At 47.8% G+C, this 14,649-nt stretch overlaps 1 protein-coding gene across 2 annotated transcripts in view; it reads right to left on the bottom strand.

The window, feature by feature from the left end:
- The window catches only part of LOC124035817 (piezo-type mechanosensitive ion channel component 1-like), an 89,771-nt gene that overhangs the window by 12,343 nt on the left and 62,779 nt on the right, over positions 1-14,649 (bottom strand). Inside the window, exons 6-29 of one of the 2 annotated variants that reach the window (XM_046349584.1) lie at positions 11,954-12,152; positions 10,923-11,136; positions 9,742-9,916; positions 9,545-9,649; positions 9,243-9,419; positions 8,776-9,036; positions 8,262-8,367; positions 7,793-7,974; positions 7,275-7,423; positions 6,836-6,994; positions 6,512-6,618; positions 6,160-6,323; positions 5,644-5,820; positions 5,068-5,193; positions 4,548-4,748; positions 4,225-4,429; positions 2,448-2,552; positions 2,097-2,253; positions 1,640-1,883; positions 1,411-1,507; positions 1,112-1,277; positions 849-938; positions 398-477; positions 113-184 (exon numbers count right to left, since the gene is read on the bottom strand). In XM_046349584.1, the coding sequence (XP_046205540.1) occupies positions 113-184; positions 398-477; positions 849-938; positions 1,112-1,277; positions 1,411-1,507; positions 1,640-1,883; positions 2,097-2,253; positions 2,448-2,552; positions 4,225-4,429; positions 4,548-4,748; positions 5,068-5,193; positions 5,644-5,820; positions 6,160-6,323; positions 6,512-6,618; positions 6,836-6,994; positions 7,275-7,423; positions 7,793-7,974; positions 8,262-8,367; positions 8,776-9,036; positions 9,243-9,419; positions 9,545-9,649; positions 9,742-9,916; positions 10,923-11,136; positions 11,954-12,152 (3,718 nt within the window). The remainder of the gene's footprint in view (positions 1-112; positions 185-397; positions 478-848; positions 939-1,111; positions 1,278-1,410; positions 1,508-1,639; positions 1,884-2,096; positions 2,254-2,447; positions 2,553-4,224; positions 4,430-4,547; positions 4,749-5,067; positions 5,194-5,643; positions 5,821-6,159; positions 6,324-6,511; positions 6,619-6,835; positions 6,995-7,274; positions 7,424-7,792; positions 7,975-8,261; positions 8,368-8,775; positions 9,037-9,242; positions 9,420-9,544; positions 9,650-9,741; positions 9,917-10,922; positions 11,137-11,953; positions 12,153-14,649) is intronic. The other variant, XM_046349585.1, reaches the window with a different exon arrangement.

Here is a 14,649-nt window from a genome sequence, read left to right as displayed (position 1 = left end):
AGATAAATGCGGGGTCAGATACTGTGGAGATGGAGGGATGTGGAGAGAGTCAGTCTGGCACTGACATATACACAGACAAGAGGGCTATATAGTGGTGAGCTATGGAGCAAACCTTTAGCATGGTCCAGCCAGGGCTCTTGCCACTTCTTGCCACGCTTGTGGCTTCTCTTTTCCCTCTGTGGCTCTGTGGGGTGAGATGAAGGGCCTCAGGCTTTACCAAACAGCAAACACACAACACAACCACCCTCAAACCATCATCTGTAGTGGTGGGCTGTTGAATTTCTTCAATAAAATAGATTAACGGTTAATAGGATGATTCATGACAGCGAGAGCACAAGTCCAAACCAAAGGTCATTTCATGCCTGCTGGATCAGTACAGAGTAATGGAGTTCAGTACCTGATGCCGGATCCGCCTTGGTGTCCGATTTCCGACGTCCCTCTTTACACTTCTCCTGTTTGGAGCGGATCCGTTCCATCCTGAGGGGAAGGGCAGACATATTCTGATGTCATCATGACGAGCACGGACTACTTTACCCTCTCTCTCTCTCTCTCTCTCTCATTCCTCTCTCAGTTTTTCTACATTACTTGTATATAATTAAGCGGTCATATATGGCACTTGACCACACTACAATCTTGGTTTTGGACATGTGTTTTCCAGAGATCGTTCATCTGCTGTCACATTCATCAGACATATTCAGAGGGAGATTAATGGCCCTGCTAGTGGCTATTCTTGGCTATTGGCTAGTTATGAGAGCTGGCTCTCTCATTAGCCTGTTTTAGCGTGATTACATGAGGAATGGCTCAATGTGTTGAGAACATGGAAAGCGGTCGTTTCTATGGCTACTCACGATCTCTTGAGCTGCGAGAGGGACTTCTTCTCTACTTCCTGGTGGAAGCGCATGTTCTTCACAATGCTGGCCCTGAACAGCTCAAAGCCCCTGTCCCAATCAAAACATCAGGTCAACATAACATGTTTCCATACAGTACATACAGACTGAACACACAGCAAAACAGTATCAGAGTGAGTCCATCAAAACTCTGGGGCAGTTGCAGGGGAATGTTGTGGCTTTTAGGGTGCCCTCCAGGGGGTGCTGTGGAGACCAGTGCTCACCGGGAGGCTTGGCGGGCAGAGGCCTGCAGGTCGGCTGTCACGTGCAGGAAGTAGCAGCTGAGGAACACTCTCCTCTGCAGTAGGAGGAAGAAGAAGCAGATACTGTCCCAGATGATCCCTGCCTCCTCTACAGGCAGAGTACACGCCTTATCGCTCACACTCTTAGCTGTAGAACACACATACAAAGTCCGCTTTGGTTATTCTATAATATCATTGTTTACCTGCCAATTTGGAGGGTGACGTGTGTTCACTCATAGGGATAAAAGAACTGTATCCATCTGTATGTGTTGAGTACTCACGGTCATAGTAACCCTTCACTGTGCAGACCAGACTGAAGAGTTGGATCACCCAGCAGAAACCTCTCTGCATCTCCACCACAAACACACAGGCCAAGATCTGGGGACAACACACACTCTCACTTAAAATGTACGCAAGCCTAGCAGTTCACCTAACCAGGTTCATTTCCACCCTGTATAGGCGTATGGTTACAGTATGTGGTTGTCCACAGCGAGGTGCATAGCCACTCACAGACAACATGTTCTTGGAGATGATTACGGCCACGTTGTAGATGATGAGGCAGTCCCACATGACCAGGCGCGTGCGGGAGGTCTTCCTGAGCAGCTTGGTGCCGAAGAGCAGAAAGAAGAAGCAGGCCAGCAGGTAGCCCAGGCCGAACACACTGATCCTGGTGGCCCCCGTCACAAACACCACCGACAAGACAAACCAGAACATGTGACGGAACACCAGCACCTTGGTCATGTCCAGGTAACACCTGGGGGAGAGAGAGATGAGAGTTAATGTTGATACTGTAAACTGGTAGGTGTAGTTGAGGATGTATAATAATTAGTGCAGAGTTTTCCTGGTCAGGTCGCATGGTCAGGAAAAACTCCCACCCCTCATAATAATGCCTGAAGGGTATAAAGAGGAGGAGTGTGGTTATAGCTGCTGTTAGGTCAGTTGTTATCGGTGTCTGGTCATACAGTACCTGCAGTTGATGAAGTTGGGGGCAGGGTTGAAAGGTCGCTCGTCCATGGGGTTAGGGTCGTCTGTGTTCTCCCCAGCCAGAACCATCCACTCCTCCCTCTTCTCATCCTCAAACACCTTCCACTGCTGAGAGGCACACATCAGGAGGACAAAGTCCGCTGGAGGGACCAGATACAGACACAACCATCAGCATCAGACAGGAGGAACACTACAGTAGAACATCAGCAAATTGCTAATTAACCATTTTTTAGATTATGCATCTATGACCAGGATATTTTGAGGTCAAACAAACACAGGTCGTTGCGTTAGTAGGCCACAATATCACTGAGGTCAGATGAGACAGGAGACTCACCAATGAGGTTCTTGGAGTTGGGGATGGTGTAGAAGTCTGGGAGGTAGATCCATTTGATGAGTGCTGAGTTGATTATGACGGGGGTGTTCCATCGCCAGGGGTAGTCTATAGAGGGAGGGACATACACTGTCAGATACTGTAGGTACCAGGGGTAGTCTATAGAGGGTGGGACATACACTGTCAGGTACTGTAGGTACAAGGGGTAGTCTATAGAGGGAGGGACATACACTGTCAGGTACTGTAGGTACCAGGGGTAGTCTATAGAGGGAGGGACATACACTGTCAGGTACTGTAGGTACCTGGAGTAGTCTATAGAGGGAGGGACATACACTGTCAGGTACTGTAGGTACCAGGGGTAGTCTATAGAGGGGGGAGGGACATACACAGTCAGATACTGTAGGTACCTGGAGTAGTCTGTAGAGGAGGGAGGGACATACACTGTCAGGTACTGTAGGTACCTGGAGTAGTCTATAGAGGGGGGAGGGACATACACTGTCAGGTACTGTTTGTACCAGGGGTAGTCTATAGAGGGGGAGGGACATACACTGTCAGGTACTGTAGGTACCTGGAGTAGTCTATAGAGGGGGGAGGGACATACACTGTCAGGTACTGTAGGTACCAGGGGTAGTCTATAGAGGGAGGGACATACACTGTCAGGTACTGTAGGTACCAGGGGTAGTCTATAGAGGGAGGGATATACACAGTCAGATACTGTAGGTACCTGGAGTAGTCTGTAGAGGGGGAGGGACGTACACTGTCAGGTACTGTAGGTACCTGGAGTAGTCTATAGAGGGGGAGGGACATACACTGTCAGGTACTGTAGGTACCTGGAGTAGTCTGTAGAGGGGGGAGGGACATACACTGTCAGGTACTGTAGGTACCTGGAGTAGTCTATAGAGGGGGGAGGGACATACACTGTCAGGTAATGTAGGTACCAGGAGTAGTCTATAGAGGGAGGGACATACACTGTCAGATACTGTAGGTACCAGGGGTAATCTATAGAGGGAGGGACATACACTGTCAGATACTGTAGGTACCAGGGGTAGTCTATAGAGGGAAATACACTGTCAGATACTGTAGGTACCAGGGGTAGTCTATAGAGAGAGGGACATACACTGTCAGGTACTGTAGGTACCAGGGGTAGTCTGTAGAGGGGGGAGGGACATACACTGTCAGATACTGTAGGTACCAGGGGTAGTCTGTAGAGGGAGGGACATACACTGTCAGATACTGTAGGTACCAGGGGTAGTCTGTAGAGGGGGGAGGGACATACACTGTCAGGTACTGTAGGTACCTGGGGAAGTCTGTAGAGGGAGGGACATACACTGTCAGATACTGTAGGTACCAGGGGTAGTCTGTAGAGGGTGGAGGGACATACACTGTCAGGTACTGTAGGTACCAGGGGTAGTATATAGAGGGAGGGACATACACTGTCAGATACTGTAGTTACCAGGAGTAGTCTATAGAGGGAGGGACATACACTGTCAGATACTGTAGGTACCAGGGGTAGTCTATAGAGGGAGGGACATACACTGTCAGATACTGTAGGTACCTGGAGTAGTCTATAGAGGGAGGGACATACACTGTCAGATACCGTAGGTACCAGGGGTAGTCTGTAGAGGGTGGGACATACACTGTCAGGTACTGTAGGTACCAGGGGTAGTCTATAGAGGGAGGGACACTTTCAGGAACTGTAGGTAAAGAAGGTGATGTTCTTGTACAGCTACTGGGATGCTGGCAACAATGGTGATACGTGGAGATTAATGAACCCCCTCACCTATACAGAGTGCAGGGGGAATGCCCACACACAGTATGTACTGGTAGATCATGAAGATGCTGAGGAACAGGCAGTACTTGGGCCAGATCTGAGCGATGGCCGCCCGGCGACGCCGTACCATGATGGCCACCAACCAACAGCTATGGATTATGACTAGGAAGTTCATCCGCTGGCCAATCACATTCACCGTCATCATGAAGCAGATCTTGGAAAGGTACATGGACAAAAAAAGACATGGTAAGATATGAGAGGAATCCAAAAGCATCGAGAGATACACCAACATGCTTTTGAATAGTAACTCCAAACAGCAGCAAGAGGCCTACCTCCAGGCCAAATTTGTAGAAGCTGTAGTTGAGTAGGTACTTGATGCAGGCCAGCAGGCCCTGGTCCAGGGTGTCTCTGGTGGCCTGGGGGAAGATGGCTGGGATGAGGGGAGGGGACCTCTGCTGCTGCCTGTAGTGGTGTTCCTGGTGGCGGTTCACTGTGGCCTCAAATACCAGCAGCATCAGCAACAGCAGGTGGTTCTAGAAGGACACAAACACGACAGCATGAGTTAGGTCCAGTACACTTGTTATTTGACCTAGTACCAAAGTTGGGGTCAATTCAATTTCAATTCCAGTCAATTTAGAAGGTAAACAAAATTCTAATAAAAAAATGTTCCTCATTGAAAAGCAATGAAGAATTGGAATTTCACTGCTCTTCCTGAATTGACTGGAATTGAAATTGACCCCAACCCTGCCTAGTACATATATTTAAAAAAATTAATCATGAAGACGAACATAGCTCAATGACATTTCCTTATAATCATAGTCAAAAAACTGTCCCGAAGAGCATTGATCTCACCTTGCTATAGCCCAGCACGGTGGCATCCTTCCTGAAGCCAAACCAGTTGGCTGGGTCTACAGGCTCTCTGTACAGAGTGGAGTTCAGGACCTCAGCATCTTTCAGATTGGTTTCATTCGCCAAGGGCTATGATGGAAAGAAAGTGAAATGGAGATGAAGCGAGAGAGAGAAAGAAAGAAAGAAAGGGAGAGAGAGAGAGAGAGAGAGAGAGAGAGAGAGAGAGAGAGAGAGAGAGAGAGAGAGGGAGAGAGAGAGAGAGAGTGAGTATATATGAGACTGAGGAACTGCAGCCAAACGTCTCTGCAAATCACAGAAAAATAAACAAAAGGCTGTTCTCCTCCAAACGGCCATAAAGCAGGTAGACTAAACACGTCAACAGAATTCGCACATGAAACTGCCTGTAGTTAGCACCAAGGTGTTAGCTTCTCACCAGGGGTAAATACTAGCATAGCGTGCACTCAGCAGAACGCTGGCAGCAAGGGTGTGAGAATGCTATCAATATAAACAGAGAGCATAGCTCTGTACACTTTCATCTGTACTCCACTGTCTGTGTGTCTTTCCAGACTGGTGTCTCACCACAGTGCAGTTGTTGGAGTAGTCGACAGGGTCGACGATGCTGAGCTGGTAGAGCATCTTGCAGACGATGATGATGCAGACCCAGACGGTGGACAGACAGCAAGCCATGTGACGGAAGCGGGAGTAGGGCATGGCAAACGCCCAGAGCACCACCAGAACCAGGTTCATCACAGACGGCTGAGACAGACAGACACAGAGACAGAGAGACAGAGAGACAGAGAGACAGAGAGACAGAGAGACAGAGAGACAGAGAGACAGAGAGACAGAGAGACAGACAGACAGACAGACAGACAGACAGACAGACAGACAGACAGACAGACAGACAGACAGACAGAAAGAAAGAAAGAAAGAAAGAAAGAGAAAGAACGAGAGAGCGAGAATAAGACAGAAAGAGAGAGAGAGTGCGAGAGAGACAGACAAAGAGGCAGTTTAGAAAAAGAGGGGGGATAAGGGCTTGCTTCCAAATTCACACGGTGCATAATAGACTTTAACAGATGACGGCTGTGGACTACTGACCTCACCCAGAGCCACCCAGACCACGAAAAAGGCCACCATCTTGAGGATGTGCAGCTCCAGGACCCTCCAGATTAACACTTGGATCTGGGTCAGCGTGTCAGAGAACTTCCTGAACAGAACTACCAGCCTGTTCACCACCAAACCCCACTTACTGGGCATCATCTCTGTACAGCAGAGAGAAGGAGAGCGAGACACCATTATAGACACGCCAAATAGGAAGAGACACTTGCCTTGTACTGTTTTTGTTTGTACAATTGTAAGCAGTCTTTGGGTCCTAGAGAAGCACCATACAAATCCAATGTATAAAGGGTTGCCCGGAGACTGCGTGAAGCTCAACAACACCTGTGCTCACCATCATCCTCTGATTCGTCATCCCCCAGATCCGTCACCAGGTCATCCTCCTCAAACACAGCCCCATCATCACAGCGGCGGACCTCTGGTCTGTGCCTGTTCCTCTTCCTGTTGGATCAAAATAATGTCATCATATAGGATATTATTTTCTGCGGTGGTGGACAACGGCTCTGTCCGGCAGTGATGTTAAATGAGATGGACGGCACACGACTGAACTCTCATTCACTATGGACTCTATTACGTGGGCATTCGAGGAGCATATTCTCGATCATCCTCTGTCTGGCAGTGAGTCATACTGTGCGGGAGGAGCCCGAGAGGAGCGTACCTGTGTATGGGCGTGACGTGGTCCAGGTCTGTGATCCTCATAAAGGGTTTGTGGAAGTAGTGCAGCTGCAGGATGCAGGCCAGCAGGAAGAAGCCTGGGATCAGGATGCTGGTGAACAGCTCGGTCAGCTTAAAGGTCTCCAGGCCGATGTCAGCCAGCCTGCAGGGAGACAGAGGAGCAGGACACCAGAGGTTTCTATTATACTCATTGTACACCTCAAACCCAGATGGGGGTGATCGGGACACCACAGAACATGGAAAAACTGGATATTGGTGCGGAAATTGATGACAATTAGGAATTCCTGTTTAATCTGGAAAAACCACATCCATGAACCCAGATCGATGTTAATATAGGCCACTTCATCATCAAACATAATGACAAACCTAATAAGAAAGTGTGTATTAGTCTCGACCACACAGTGAGGTGGGGAGGAACGTACTGCTCTTCAGTGAAGCCGGTGAAGTTCTTCCAGTAGGCAGGGAAGTCCTCAAACTGGAAGGTATAGATGGTGATAAGGACCAGCATGGTGTAGGCCACCACCAGCCACCAGAAAACCTTGAGCAGCCTCCTCCACAGAGAGTAGTACACCTGACGATATAGGTTACAGTGACAGTCAAGGTGGGGGTGGAGAACAACAACAACATTCCTTAACATGTCAATGACCAGTCAGTTTGACCACAGGTCAAATCGAGGTAACTGAGTTATCCCCAGTGCGACCAGAGGCAATTTGCCGCACAAAACCAGTTTGTTGTGTGCTGCACTGAAGCTGACCCTGTGTTACACTCATGTTTGTTTCTGTGTGGAGGGTTGAGAGCAGAAGCAGAAAACACACGTACGAAGTAGCAGTTGGACCAATAAAGTAGTGTTGTAATATGGAAACAAGGAGTTGATGATGGGGGTCATAGTTTAAAAGGACTTCAGAGTGTGACCCCCCCTGGACTAATGGTGTCTACCTACCTGGTAGAGACAGAGGCAAAGCAGGAAGAGCAGCATGTAGATGATCTTGTAGCCCACCAGCTTGCCTGCGAAGCTGACCATGATGAACATGCCTCCACACACGTAGATCCAGTACTTGGCATAGCAGCTCATCACCAGTCTGCCCACAACCTTCAGAACCGACTCGTTCTGCCCGCTCCCCTCTGTGGACCCAAAGGGAGAAGGAGCACCTTGTTACTAACCAAACTGAAGACACTGCCATAGTGCACAGCGCACATGATTCGCAGTCAGTGCGAAAATTGATGCTCTCACTACTGTAAGGTCGCTCTGGATGAGAGCGTCTGCTAAATGACTCAAATGTAAAATGTAGATAGTGGGAGAGTATGTTACTGGGCCAGACCATACTAAAGCAGACACCTGGGAACTTCACAACTTTCGTGAAGTAATTCATTTTGTAGAGAGAGTGTGAATCGGAAGTGTATCCTCTCACCTCCAGTGATGACCTCCTGTAGAGGGGCAGACCCGCCCTTCTTCCTGCTGAAGTTGTCCTTCACTGACTGGCGCAGGAGCAGCCAGAACGTCAGCGTGTACAGCAGCTGACAGGATCAACAAAACAGACCGAGGGAGAGAGGAGGAGCGGAGGAGAGAGATGAGACACCATCGGAGTCTTGACACTGTTCGGGAGATTGACTGCAGGACTGCACTTTTAAGTGGTTCTACACCTTTAAGAAAGTGCAGGAGCATATACTGTTAAACAGCCTATTCAGCATATGTGACAGGCATGTTTTACTCATAAAAGATTTGTTGAGTGGATGAACTTTTCAGGTACGCACTTAATGATACCTTGTGGACATGTTTCCTACACCACTTGAGTCTTCAGAATACAGACTACTGCACTGTCAATTTCCTGTAGGCACTTAACAGGCTGCATTCATTGACATTTCCCAGCGCCTCTGTCCCACTGCTGACCCTGTCCCCTCCACCCCTACCCCCTCTCTCCTCACCATGGCCCCCAGGCGGAGGCAGGGGTACTGGGCTCGGTCCAGACCCAGCTGCCTGAGGCTCATGGTGCCCACGGTGCGGGGCAGCTCTGGCTGCAGGTCCATGGCCCAGACGTACTGCAGGAAGCAGAGGGCCAGGACATAGAGCAGGATGAAGGGAGAGCACAGCATGGCGAAGTGGCGCCTCGCACGCAGCATCCAGATCAGACACGCCCACAGCAGCAGCACGAACGTCAGCCAGCTGTGGTAGGTGATGCTCCACACCTGCAGAGGGGCATCATGGGAGATGGAGTTCAGGTAAAGACATGACATACTCTCACTGAGAACTGTGGTCACAGAACTAAGGCTTGGTTCCAATATCCCATGCATTCTTAGTGGTATTCTAGTGTGGATATTGGAACATAGCCTAATGTACTCATAGGGCTCACAGAGAGGATACATTTAGAATGTGAATAAGATTTCAGTGTTACCATCATGGCGATGAGAGCACACACGTAGCTCTGCTGCATGACCACTCTCCCCAGCAGCTGCAGAGGGTGGTCCCCGTGCTGTCCATCAGGGGCGCTACTGAGCCCTGGGCCCAAGTCCTGATGACTGGAGCCATTGGTGACGCCGCCTACTGTGCTCTCTATAGACTGAAGCGTGTTCTGGAACACATACACAACACACCTTTATAAATAACACCACCAACGCACAGTCAGAGAATGGCGGACAGTAGTGCATTGGACTGCATGGAGCAGGGCAGGGATGCTATCAGGTATCTCATGCCCACCTCAGTGTCGCCCTGGCTGGGTCGTCTCTGAGCGGACCAGGGCTTCAGTTCCACCTCTCCTCCTCCAGCCTCTGTTCCTTTGACTAGCTGGGCCCCCTCCTCACCCTGTCATATAAGCAAGTACTGATTCAGTAAGCAGCACGTGTCAATCAAGACAGACAGGTGTGTTTCATGCCTCGGAGTGCTGATGTCAGTACCTTGTCAGCCGATCCACGGTGGCTGCTGATCTTCAGGACCGTCGCCACGGTGATGTACAGGAGAAGCAGGATCCCGGGGTTGACATACACCGGCCAATCATGCTCCGTGTTAAGGATGAGGTCATAGGAGGCGGAGCAGTTGCCAGGTTTGATGATATCCTTGAGGCCAAACAGTCTGTGGGTTGAGAAGAGGGGAGAGGGAATGTAACAGAAGCCTTGAAATATGGAGTTGAGGAAACATGGTTTCTCTGTGAAACGTCATCAAACTTTAACGCACAGTTTAGCCCTGGGTTCACCCTGCCGTGACACCCATTGGTTATAGTTTCAAGGCAGGGGAAATGTCTGGTTAGATTTGTGGGCTGGAACTGACTTCTGATGTTGATGGCTGAGTGTGGCTGAGAGCCAGAGGTAGAGAGGTGAAGGTAGAGAAGGAGAGATAGAAGGAAAGATCACAGGTGTTTCCACCTGGGAAGCCTTGATAACAGCTGTACATATCTCTCTCTCTCCCTCTCTCTCTCTTTAGCATCCTGTGCCAAAACCCCGAGGCACCGAGATAGAATGCTACAGGACGGCTTCATCACACCCACCCCATTTGGTAATATTCCAAAAACAACTTGCCAGTATTTCCTCACATAGCTTTCACACTCTCCCTCCACTCCTCCCCTCTCATTTCACTCCATTCCTCTTCTTCCCCCTCCTTCCCTCCATTGATACTTAGAACTATGACACAAAACTGACAAGTGTCTCATTTCCATTCATCTGCTGTTAGGTAATAGTGCAGTCTGCAACTGTCTCAACAAGATCACAACCCCAAAAAGATGATATGTTTAAGGTTATCAGAACCATGTGAGCCAAGGAGTCATTGTGTACAAATCACTTCTGAATCTACATGTTTGAATCACAATCTTGAGCTAGTGTGCCAACCAGGAGCATCACTAAGGCTGCTGCCAGTCCCTGTGAGAAGTAAAGCTGGGTAGCTACTAGAGACATGGAGAGACGTGCTTCTACACCTGCATTGCTTGCTGTTTGGGGTTTTAAGCAGGTTTCTGTACAGCACTTTGAGATATCAGCTGATGTACGAAGGGCTATATAAATAAAATGTGATTGATTGATTGATGGAAAACAATGACTAAAACAGAATAGAATGACTTATTTGGGTCGAGGTGGGGTGGGGCACTGACCTGGCCCACAGGCTGGCAGGGGGGAAGATGCCCTGGGCAATGGGGCACTGGTACAGGTAGAGACACACCAGGTGGCCCGCCGTGAAAAAGCCCACCATCACACACAGCACGTTGAAGCCTAGGTGGCTGATGGGAAAGTGGCAGGCCCACCACGTGCACACGCCGATGAAAAGCAGGAAGTAGATTGCAGAGAAGGCCGAGGGTAAGGTGATGCCTGGGGAACAGAGATACAGACGAGGGACTTCATCAACACAATACAACAATACGTTGCACGTCGTCTCTCATATACAACAAATCATACATGGACATCTTAAAGCAGTTCCTCCCCACTTCAATGCAGGGAAGGGTAACTGCCCCCCTTTTGAAGGCCCTCCGATAAATTTCCCACTAAAATTAAAAATGTAAATACATTACATTTTTGGGGGGAACTCAGCTTACTGTTGCGAGGTAGAATACAAAAGGTGCAATTTAGAAATGTGGTTGTGCATCAAATGTTTATATCTTGTTATGTCAGTCACTGTTAGTCACTCAATTAGCCCATATCAGCAAAAATGTTTTTGACTGGTAAGTTAGTCGAGTGGCCAGCTAACTAAACATGTAGTAATCAAGGTCGAATTAGAGCCTGGGGGGGGGGCATTGATTTTTGTTAGTCAGTCTAACTCAGATATCATATTAAAAACTGCAAACATTTCTCTCCACCCTATGTGAAAATGTGTAGAATTGCAGGAAACTAGCTGAAAACAGCTCATTTTCTCTTCCGCCCCATGGCAAAATGGATAGAATTGCATGAAATGAACTCTAAAACAAACAAAAATGTATCTCTACAACTACGGACCGTCATGATGAGTTCAGAATTTTTGTGGCCCCCACCTCCATCAAAGTTGCCCATCCCTGCTTTAATGCCTCCATGATTTATTTAAATCAATTATTACCAGTATATTAATTTCCTTTTATAATGAAGCAGTAATACAGAGGTTATTCCCTTGACTCCACTCCACTCCACTCTACCCTCTCCTCCCTCCAGTTCTCACCAGCCAGGGCCAGCAGGGTGATGGCCAGGATCCGGCCCAGGTCCCTCAGGACCTTCTGGGCTGTGGCTCGGAGCCGGGCCGCCAGCTGCTTGGCACGAGTTGCTGCAGAAACCACGGGGTCACTGGGAGACGACATGCCTTCCTCATCTCCCTCCTCTTCCTCCTCTTCACCCTCCTTTGTCTCTGACTCATCCTCGGTCTGGAAAGAACCAAAGCATGAGCCAAAAGTAAACAGATATTCGTAAATGGAATTCATACTTTTTAAAATTGAACCTTTATTTAGGCAGAGAGTCCCATTGAGACCGAGGTCTCTTTTGCAAGGGAGCCCTATTGCACAAGGCCAGCAGCAATTGAACAATAAAACGTAAGAGAACAAATACTTCAATAAAGTGCAATGTCAACAGAGCGGTAAATCTCAGATCCAACGCCATCTGTATCCCCGTTATCAAAAGCACTTAACTTCCATGACAAGAACCTGGCACAAAGCATAACCGTCAGACATACGTGATACTATTCTTGTCATCTATAGTTACGTGCATACAGTAGGTCAACATTGTAAAAGGTCAAACTGACATGGCACATACCACACTCATAGAGATCACTTTCTGACTCGGGCACTAAGTTCATTACAATCCTGTACACACTAGAGTCCCAGAGTGGCCAGGGAAAGCATACAGCGTCTGTTCCAGCTTAGGGAAAAAGACTTGCACAGAAACTGGCACCACGGATAAGATAATAAACGCGAATTACAGAAATGATAACATTGTTATGCCTGTCCAGGCATAACAATGTTATGCTTTTACGGTGCAATACTCAATAAAAGTGTTTTCAATTTTACAACATTACATTTTATGGAGAGACCTGCCAAGCAAACCCCTCAAAAACACAACGATGATGTGACCTTTGTGACGATTCTGTAGAGATCAGGTGTGTCATGAGAAGTTTTATAGAACTAACCAGTGAGACTGTTTACCAGGTTCTGTGTTGTTACCATGGTGACTCATGTACTGTCTGTCTTTTCTTCTTTTTGGCAGTGCTTGTCACTATTCTCAGTAGCGGGCCAGAGGCATCTTGACCTAGACCGGCGGCTGCTACCATGACGGAGAATGTTCCCACTGAGAGGATGAGTACACAAACGAGACGACAGAGTGGCCCTGAGCACAACAGAGTGGCTATCCTGTCACTCTAACCCCAGGTCCTCAGGAGGGACCAAGATCTAATGGGGTGTGGAGGAAACCACCTGTCAATCACAGGTGTTAGATTGGCACACTGTACCAACGTGAGAGAACGAGAGGGGGACCGCATTTGTGTGTTTTGGGGATGCATTCATAGTTCCTTCCACAAACTGCTAAGAGCACGCCCTAAGGGTGCTGTAGCACTCATAGCAGTCATTTCCCTCTGACACTGAATGATGTGGTAAATGTATTTGCATCACTGACAGGAGTGTGTCAGAGGGCCAGATGTAACCGGGACATTAGTCACATGATACTGAGGTCACAGCATCATTCGAATCCCTCCCTGCTCAGCACCCCAGCCACAAGGAGACAACACAAACACCGGGCCTGGGTGAACTAATACTGTGATAGGGTTTTTATAACTTATAGCTTTACAAATATACCCAGCATCTCATCTGTCACAGCACATTAACGTGCCACCAACAGGTGGCATCTGTTGCCACATTGTCACCCTGGTTATCCCTTGGACTGAGTAGTCACGTCCTGTTGCGCATATAACTAATTCCACTGTGTTTCCCCTCGTAAATACACTGGACCTGGTATCCTGTCTGTTCACTGCTCCTAACCTTGATGTGTAAGAGTGTATTTGTGTTTGTACTGTACTCTAAGTACATGTGTGACATTGATTATCATGAGGGTCATGAACAGATGCAATACAAAAACCCACCCACCCACCAACCCACCAACCCACCAACCCCTACTTTGTCACAACACAACTTATTGGCTCAAATGAATTAAGAAAGAAAGAAATACCACAAATTAACTTTTAAGAAGGCACACCTTTTAATTGAAATGCATTTCAGGTAACTACCTCATGAAGCTGGTTGAGAGAATGCCAAGAGTGTGCAAAGCTGGGCATCAAGGCAAAGGATGGCTATTTGAAGAATCTCAAATATAAAATGTATTTTGATTTGTTTAACACTTTTTTGGTTACTACATGATTCCATATGTGTTATTTCATAGTTTTGATGTCTTCACTATTATTCTGCAATGTAGAAAAGAGTCAAAATAAAGAAAAACCCTTGAATGAGTAGGTGTTCTAAAACTTTGGACCGGTAGCGTATATATATATAAAAAAAAGCTTCATAACCTGATTTTCTTTCTTTCTCCGAATGAATTAAATATAAAGTCCTAATACAATTTTGAATTATCCCCCTTAGACTCTGGGCTGGGTTGTTGTGTTTGGTTTCATTAAATGCTGCTATCTAAGGTTCTCACTGGTTAACTTGGCTGGCATGTGACAACTAGCCACCGGCTGGCCGTCTCACCCCGTTACACTCCCCAATAGAATAACAAGCAGTGGGAGAGAGTTTATAATGCTGTTTTATGTATCTGTTTGAGTCTGGCAAGAGGAAGATAACTATTGATGTGTGGAATAAAGGAAAGGGGAAACTCCCTGACAAACACCTGCACCAAAACACATCTCAACTACCAGTTACCCAGTGTGCCCATACACTCTTA

Source organism: Oncorhynchus gorbuscha, linkage group LG05 (genome assembly GCF_021184085.1).
Source record: "Oncorhynchus gorbuscha isolate QuinsamMale2020 ecotype Even-year linkage group LG05, OgorEven_v1.0, whole genome shotgun sequence".
In the NCBI taxonomy this organism is placed as follows: domain Eukaryota; kingdom Metazoa; phylum Chordata; class Actinopteri; order Salmoniformes; family Salmonidae; genus Oncorhynchus; species Oncorhynchus gorbuscha.
The sequence above is the reverse complement of the archived record's forward strand: the minus strand, read 5'-3'. Positions and strand labels throughout refer to the sequence as shown.